The sequence below is a fragment of the Myotis brandtii genome, unplaced genomic scaffold, assembly GCF_000412655.1.
Source record: "Myotis brandtii unplaced genomic scaffold, ASM41265v1 scaffold48, whole genome shotgun sequence".
Lineage (NCBI taxonomy): Eukaryota > Metazoa > Chordata > Mammalia > Chiroptera > Vespertilionidae > Myotis > Myotis brandtii.
In genome coordinates, this window is record NW_005368341.1 from 6,216,636 (window position 1) to 6,225,392 (window position 8,757).

General features: G+C 39.8%; 1 protein-coding gene across 1 annotated transcript in view; it reads right to left on the minus strand.

Moving 5' to 3' along the window:
* Positions 1–4,915, minus strand: part of VPS50 (VPS50 EARP/GARPII complex subunit) — a 113,406-nt gene extending 108,491 nt beyond the window's left edge. The window contains exon 1 of the mRNA XM_005876157.2: positions 4,742–4,915. Within this exon, the coding sequence (XP_005876219.1) occupies positions 4,742–4,774 (33 nt within the window). The 5' untranslated portion in view covers positions 4,775–4,915. The remainder of the gene's footprint in view (positions 1–4,741) is intronic.
* Positions 4,916–8,757: the final 3,842 nt, after the last annotated feature.

Consider the following 8,757-nt stretch of genomic DNA (forward strand, 5'->3'; position numbering starts at 1 on the left):
ATATATATTACATATATGCACATATGTACATAGCCTATATACATGCACATGTATGAAAATAAAACTTCCTAATTTGATTCAAAATCACAATCACCCTTAAAATATATTTTTAAAAAATATAATTGTCATGCCTTTTACACTAACATTTTTAAAAGAACAGATTTGTCTAACCAATCCAACAGAAATCCTTGCAGGAATATGTCAAATTTTCTCTTTGCCCAGAGCTACACAGTAAAGAAACCAGTGCCTAAAATATAAACAAGTGACTTAAACCAATATTTTTTAAAAGGCCTTACTTCCAAATTAGTCAGCGCACACAATAATTTGCCACTAATACATGGCAACTTTCCACCAAATGTACAAAATAAAAATAATAAAAGCTGTCAACCCTATGCACATATTGCAATGCAGGGGAGTGCAGCGACTGAGGGGATGGGCTCTGTGGCCTTGAATAACTTACATAACCTACCTGGTTTTTATTCTAATAAAACTCTCTGAAGCAGGAAGTGATGATTATAACTGTAATACTCTGCCTTTATTAAGTTGAAACTTTCACTATAGTCATTAACTATTATTTGATTTTCTTTCATATTTGGTTTTTGTTTTGACAAATTTCCCCAATTTAAGTTTATACAGAATGCAGCATAGATAACACCTGCCCCTGCTTTCCCATCACTTCACAAAAAGTGATGTTGTCCCGTTACCGATGACCTCCATGCTGCCCAGTCCAAAGGCTGATTCTCATTTTCACTTTAAGTGGCCCATCTGCAACATTTATAATCCAGCTGATCACTCCCTCCTCTTTTAAATTCTTCACTTGGCCTCCAGGACTCACTCTTTATCCAAAATTCATCCAACAAATATTTATCAAGCATCAGTTGTGGACAGGTGCTCATTGGGATGCTGCAAACTTCTTACCTCACTGGCTGCTCCTTTGCAATCTGATCTATCTTTTCCCCCTGACCTTGTAACACTAAATTCTCAAGAGCTCCACCTGTGGACTCTTGTTTTATATCTACACTCACTCTGTTGGTGATTTGGGCCAGTTTATATACCCTCTATATGCTCATAACGCCCAAGCTTTCATCAATACCCCGATTTCTCCTCAGAAATTCGGACTCTCAGCCAACTGAGGCAGGTGTTATCTATCCTGCATTTTAATTCTCCACTGAAATACCTAAGAGGCTTTCAAATGAATGAGTCTCAATTCTCCCTTCCCTCAATCTTCTCCTTCATCAGCCTCATCCATCTCATTAAATGTCAATTCCATTCTTCTAATTGCTGGGACCAAACCATTTGGAGTCAACCTTGATGTTTCTCTTTCTCTCACAAATCCAATCTGCCAAGAAATCCTATCAACTCTACATTTACAACAAATCCACAATCCAACCTTTTCTCAACACTTCCACCTCTAGCACCTACTTAAGGCTCACACCCTCTCTGATGGATTACTGCAATAGCATACTTATTGGTCTCCCTGTTTTTTGCTCTTTTGTCCCTTTCGATCTATATTTATATCTTAGACCACCACAATAAAGTGAGAATCACAATAAAGTGAGTCGCAATCTTTTTGCTGGTGAAGGGTCTTGCCTTCAATTTATAAAAAACACAACATCTGTGCCATAAAGCCAAGTGTAATAAAATGAGGCCTGTATTCTTAAAACATAGGCCAGAAAGATCTCTCTGAGGTATATGTAAAATTACAACCCTCCTCTGCTTGCTATTTCAATCAGAATAGAAGTTATGAGTGAGGAGACATGAAGGAGGAGACAAGGTCAGGATGAGGTTCTATGTGAACTGGATTCCTGCTCTCAGTTCTCTAACGTCATTTTCCTGCTACCTTTCTCCTCACTCTCTTAACTCCACCCACACTAGCCTCTTGCTGTTCCTGCCTCAGGGCCTCTGCATTCCTTCCTCCTGGACCGCTCCTTCCCAGATGTGGTTTACTTTCTCACAACCTTCAGGTTTTGGCTCAAATGTGGCCTTCTCAGGGAGGCCTTCCATAACACTCTATCTAAAATCATAAATGGACCAAATTGCCAACCACGCCCAGGACTCCCTGTCCTCTTTCTCTCCAGAGCAGTTATCACCATGTCAGCCTTTGTCTGTTTTGCTCACTGCTGCATCCTCCAAACTCAGAACAGTGCCTGGCACGCAGCGCTCAATAAACATTTGTTGAGTGAACTGAACAGAGGCCAGCTTAATGGAGAAAGCTGAACAGCAGATCTTGTCTAAATAAAGAGATTTTTAAAAAGCCGGCTTTCCCACTCCGTTCCACACCAAGATCCTGGGAGAGCTGAAATGCCCAAAAGCCCAAGTTTCATAGATCTTAATTTCACATCTCTTCCCCTTAACAATGTTACTATCATGTTCTGTAGCTTCACAAAAAAGAGACAGCTTTATGTATATTTATTTGTAATATTAATCTATTTAATCCAATAATGAACAGTACTAAGTAAAATCCCCAGTGTAACTCTAGGTAGCATCCTACTTCTTTATACCTCATAGGTTCATGAACTGTGTATTAATAATGATCAAATATGTGGAACCCAAGCATTCAACATACATAATTAGGATGACTTTAAAATTCTAATTTTACCTCACTTTTTACATAGGATAGTTGTAGCTTCTCATATGTGTTCTCTAGGTTGTTTGTGTGTGTGTGTGTGTGTGTGTGTGTGTGTGTTTCCATGCTAGGAACAGATTCCATCTGGTCATGTCTAAGAAGCAACTACATTTCAAAGTCACAAACTTATTATTACTGATACCTGGACTTTCATATTTTCTCTCCCCCTTATTATTACAAAATATGGTGAAAAAAACAATAAAAAACAGTTGCTGTACAACAACGTTGACTACACTTAACTGTATAGCAAGCAACATGAGAGAGCAGAGAACTTAGCTGATGCACAAAAATCCAAATTTAGCCTTTCAAGGCAGTTTAGGAGTATTAGTAATATAATGTATGAAAGTGTGTATCCTGGCCAGTTTGGTTCAATGGATGGAGCATCGGCCCTTAGACTGAAGGGTCGAGGTTTGTTTGATTCTGGTCACGGGCATGTACCTTGGTTGGAGGCTCCATCCCCATGTTAATGTTTCTCTCTCTGTCTCTCCCCCTCCTTTCCACTCTCTCTAAAAATCAATGGAAAAAATCTCCTCGGGTGAGGATTGACAACAAAAAAAGGAAAGAAAGTGTGTATTGTTTTAAAAATTTGCCAAAGTCATCTGAAATCTTCTACTGTTTAAATTACTACAACAGCCTGCTTCCAGTTCTCCTGCTTTCCCACCAACAGTACAGTGCAGCCACTTCATCAAGCACCTCCTTGAGAAGGCCCAGGAAGTTGAATAACTCCTTTATTTATCTCTTTACGTTTATCATGTCATGTAAACATCACCACCAAGCTAACCCCATGAGGTACACATTATAATTCCTATTTTAAAGATGTGGAAACAGATGATCCAAAAAGTTGGGTGACTTGCTCAAGGTCACACAGCTACTACAGAATGGAGCAGGACCCGAACTCACTCACTCTCAAGTAAGAAATGGTATGAAGCATAACACCAGTACTCAACAAATGTGAAGGATTGACAAATGTCATTACCTGCTCACTTAAATCTTTTGTTAATCATAGAACTTTTTTATTCCTTGCTTATGACATTAAGAATATTATTTGACAGGAGTAATCATGTAGGATTTATGTATTGTTTGCCAGAAATCTACACATTGTAACCTGTTTAGATGTCTTTCAAATTCTAAATTCTCAAGTAAGAATTTAATCTGGACTTTGTATTCTTTTTTTATTCAACAACAACAACAAAAACAAAAAAAACTCACACAAGAGCCTTTCAATAAATTATCCTCCACATTCTCCAGAGTTCTCAAAACCACATTGATTGAAACCTCTAATCTGAATTATCCTTCTCTCATATTAAAATAATAAAGAATGGCCAGTTCTACTGACACATTAGAGTTGAAATAAGTAAAGCTAACTAAAACCAAGCCATGATCAATAAGAAAGGGAAATTTTTCCCACTACTTGCTTGAAGGAAGCTGAGGCATTATTAGAAAGTCCCCAACCTTTATGAGATGGGATAGAAAATAGCCAGTTTTTATTCATGAATTATCATTATGGCAAAAAATAAGACTATCATTTTGCCAGGACAATGATGAAAAGAATTTTCACATACGTTAGCTTACTGATGACCCTCATAACAGAACCGTGAGAGGGAATTAACAAACAACAAAAAATTCATCCTCAATTCCAGAAACGTAAGCTACAAGATCTGGGGACTTGCCAAAAGTCATAAAGCTACCAATTCCGGTCATCAGATGACCCGCCGTTTTCGTTCTTCCCAGGTCATCTATTGCACAGACCTCACCCCCTAACCGGGCCACCGGCTCCAAACGACGGCCAGCGTGGCCGGGGCACCTGGAGGGCAGATGGGACTGTCAGTGGGGAAAATGGCTTTTAGGGGGACAGGGAGACAAAGGTAGCACCGATTCCTTCACTGACTTCTTTTTAAAAAATGATTCTGGGAGACGCCGCTATCCGCTCGAGCAGGGCTGCCATCTGGGGGGGCTCAGGTGCGTTTTTCAGGGTGTGCACCGGCTTCCGGTACCCCAGACACCTGCCACCACCTATAACTTAGGTCTCCACACGCCGCGGCCCAGACACAGAACATCTCAGCCCCGCTCTCATCGGAGGTGAAGGAGGCCTTAGCTCCAGCCTCCGCGACTTACCTGTCGGGTCATAAGAGATTTGATTTTCTGCATGTCGAAATCGGGAGAGAGGTACCTGCCGCAAAGAACTAACAAATCACTCCAAACCACCGGACGGCTGGCCCTGGCAGAGGGAAGCCATAGTGGGTGGTCACGTGAAGCCGCCGAGCTTTCCTTTCGCTGGGCATGCTGGGAATTGTAGTCTTCCGCCTGCCCCGCACCCTCAATCGGGGGCGAGGACAGTCCAGGTACCACGCGTCCCAGGAAGCAAAACAGCCGGTGCTTCCGATTAACCCAGCAAACCTCCCTTCCAGCGACCCTGGCTGTAGCGGGTGTTTATAGAGGTGCTTGCTCTCGGTAGCTCTGCTCGGGCGAGGCGAAAACCTAACTCACCGGTGACCAGGCAGAACAGACATTGAGAAGTCGTGTATAAACCAGGCTGGCCGATGCCTCTAGGCGTGCCACCTGCTCTCGAGGGGCGGGCTGGGAGAACGAGAGACTGATCCGAAGCGGCAGGAACTCACTCCAAGAGGTGACCGGAGACCTTGGGACTCCCCAGGTGGCGCTGGGCTTGGCAGGGAAAGGTGTGGTCCAAGTTGTTCAGGCGGCTGGCCAAGGTGAGGACTGTCAGTCCTTAGCCTTGCAACAAGCCCTAAACTAAAAGATTTAACCCCCACTTCTCCTTTTACTACCAGCATAGCCTAAGACAAGTCAAGAAGGAAAATATAACAATAATAAGTATAAATGTCACTTTAAAGTCCTCTTGTCAACTTTTAGCAGTTGAATTAAATTGGGGAAAGTGATAGGGAAGTTGTTGGAGGTTTAATTGAAGAAAGAAATTTCCAATTATGAGAATACCAGAAAAAAAAAAAGCGACCCAGCACTAACAATTACTAAAAACTAACAGTTATTGAAAGCTTTGTACATGTTAAGAACTCTGCTGATAGCTTTACATGTATTATCTGATTTGTCCACACAAGCATCCCATGGGGTTGGTAACTGTTATCCCCATTTTGAAGATGAGTTCAACGAGGCATGGAGAAATTAAGTAACTTGCCTAACATTACTGCAGATGTGCATGCAGAAACTGAAGGTCTGGTTAGCCAGATGTTTTAAGTAAAGGTTTTATGGATAGGGTTGTAGAGTGAGTTTTAAAGTATGTGTGACCAAAAAAGGGGCCACATACTAAACCTGACAAGCTCGGGGGAGGCCTGCATGGCAGGCCCCACAAGCTCAGAGACTGAAAGTAACTACATGGGATGGTCTGAACATAAAACTTCCTAATTAAAAATAGATCATGGCCCTGTGGCTTCCTTGACAAAGGTCAATCTTTACCTTAACTGAGGCTGACTATTGTCCTTCTGCATCTAAGATAACAAACCTTTGGAATGTCAGAGTAAACGCCTTTTCTAGACACCTCAGGGCACACCCATCACACCAGAGCATCAGACCACAGAACCCATCATGTCATTGTGCTTTAAACATTGTTAACTATCCTGTACCCACCAATGTAAAGAAATATGTGTCTCTCCATGTTACTATTAATCTATTCTCAGAGATTTCACTAATTTGCTTTCTCCCATCCCTGTAATCTGCCACAAATGGATTTCATGTAACCTCACTTAGGAGACATCTCCTTCTTTGATTCTAATGTATAAAATAAGCTGTAAAACTGCCATCCTTCAAAGCATTTTCTCAATTCTCCTGGCAATTGTCATCAGCATGGCTCAAATAAACTCCTAAAAATTCTCTATAGGTTTAGATGTTTCTTACCTGGACACATGGTACCAATGATGTTTTTTTTAAAATATATTTTATTGATTTTTTACAGAGAGGAAGGGAGATGGATAGAGAGTTAGAAACATCGATGAGAGAGAAACATTGATCAGCTACCTCCTGCACACTCCCTACTGGGGATGTGCCTGCAACCAAGGTACATGCCCTTGACCGGAATCGAACCTGGGACCCTTGAGTCCGCAGGCTGACACTCTATCCACTGAGCCAAACCGGTTAGGGCTATTTTTTATTTCATTTATTTATATTTAGTGTTTATTAGGGGGGCAAACCAGACCCATGATTTCAAAACTATTTCTTTTTTTTTTTTCATCCATTTTATTTTATTTTGTCATGTGCTCACAACCTCTCCTCTCCCTTCCCTGGCAGGTCACAGATAAATTAAAAATAAAATCTACAAGGAAAATAATTTATTAAAGCACTCCCAGGCTCATACCTTCTATCCCTACTGCTCAATTAATGTGTTACCCCTCCCCCAAAGTGGGGAGAACCAGCATTTCCCCCATTCAACTCCTGCTAGTCCAGATTGTACCCCAGAACCAGACAAGGAGGGGGAGGGGCAGCAGTAAAAACTATTTCTTAAGACAACTAAAAAAATGTTAAAGTGTGACACACAAATGAAAAATATTAGGTAAACAACAGTATGAAGTGGTAATCAGTTATGGCAGAAATAATAAAAGTAGTTTGGAAATGACTGACGGTTGGGAACACTAATAAAATCAACTCTGAAAATGTATTATTTGACCTCTCAGAGTCTTGTCTGATTAGTTTTTACTAATGAAGTAATTATTTGATCTAGGGTTTTGTAAGGATAAAGACGAGGCAAGTAAATGCAATTTATAAATTGTAAAGCACCTTACAAGTATGATATATTAGAGTCATAATTCTGCCTGGTTCTCTGCTCCAACAGGATTACCCTGTGCTGAAAAATTCCTTTTGAAATGTTTTGTTTACCTATATACCTCTCTGACTGTTATTGCTAACCCATATAAAAAAATTTCCAGTCACTTTAGGGTAGTGCTAGTTTCTTTGTTTTTGTTTTTTTTACCTGCTCTAATCTTAATTGCCAGACAGTTCTCAGTGTGTGAAACTCTAAGATTTAGAAGTTCCTGAAAGCATAAAAAGAAACAGAAATTGCTCATCATATTAGCATATAAACTAAAACTCAGTTCATAAACATTTGTTGATTGTTGGGGACCAGGCAGAAGGAAACAAAGCATTTTAATAAGATACAGTTGTGTCCTCAAGGAGATTATGATTTTGTTGAAAAAGAATACATTAGGGGTGATCCAAATCCAATAGTTTTCAAGCCTGAATGTTTATATTCACCTGAGAAGTGTGCTGTGGTTCTTGTTATTGATCTCTTTTGGATTCTGTGTTTTAAAAAGTCAGTGATAGGCAGCCAGCTCTCATCTTTCAAATCCATTCTTTATGAGATGGGAAAATTTATCCACATAAGCTCTTGAGGGCACACATTTTATTAGAGATTGATCCAGGACTAGAATGCAGATCCACACCCAGATCCAAATAAAAAAAAAAGTTTTTTAATTCAGTGTGAGATTTTTTCCCTCCATAAGCCAAATTTGGGGAAATGAGTATTTTCTGTATCTATTTGATCCTGAAAAGGCAAGAAAGCTTTTAAGACCTTGTTTTCCTCTAATACTGCACATTTCATTTCTTATAAATTAAAAAGAAGTGAATAACTTAGGCTTCTGAAAGTTCAAAGGCTGTGACTGTAATATTGAAAAAAATGTAGTAAATCAGTGCTGCTATCTAAATTATATTTTCTAATTCAACATACCCTAACACTATAGAAAATAATTAAGCTATACATAATGCATTTTAATGGCAAAAAAAAACAACACCTACAGCCTTAAAGAGCATTTTTTAAAAGGTGAACGGCAAAAAAACAAAACAAAACACACCTACAGCCTTAAAGAGCATTTTTTAAAAGGTGAAGCATGTTATTTCATTTCCACTTTTCAAATATATATATGACTTATTTAGGACTCGCACACTTGCCTAAAGGCTGTTAGTGGTAAGTTAGAGCATAGTAGTGGAAAGTATGGATGGCCTGCCAACAAGTCTCAAGGAAATCTTGCTGGATGATAGTCATTTTATAAAGAAGTGCTCACCCCGTTTTTACAGATTGGAACATCAGGTCTAAGAGCTAATTGGATCTGACTTGGGACAATAGCATTAGCAGTAAAATAGGATAAGGATATATTTATGATAGTCCAAAT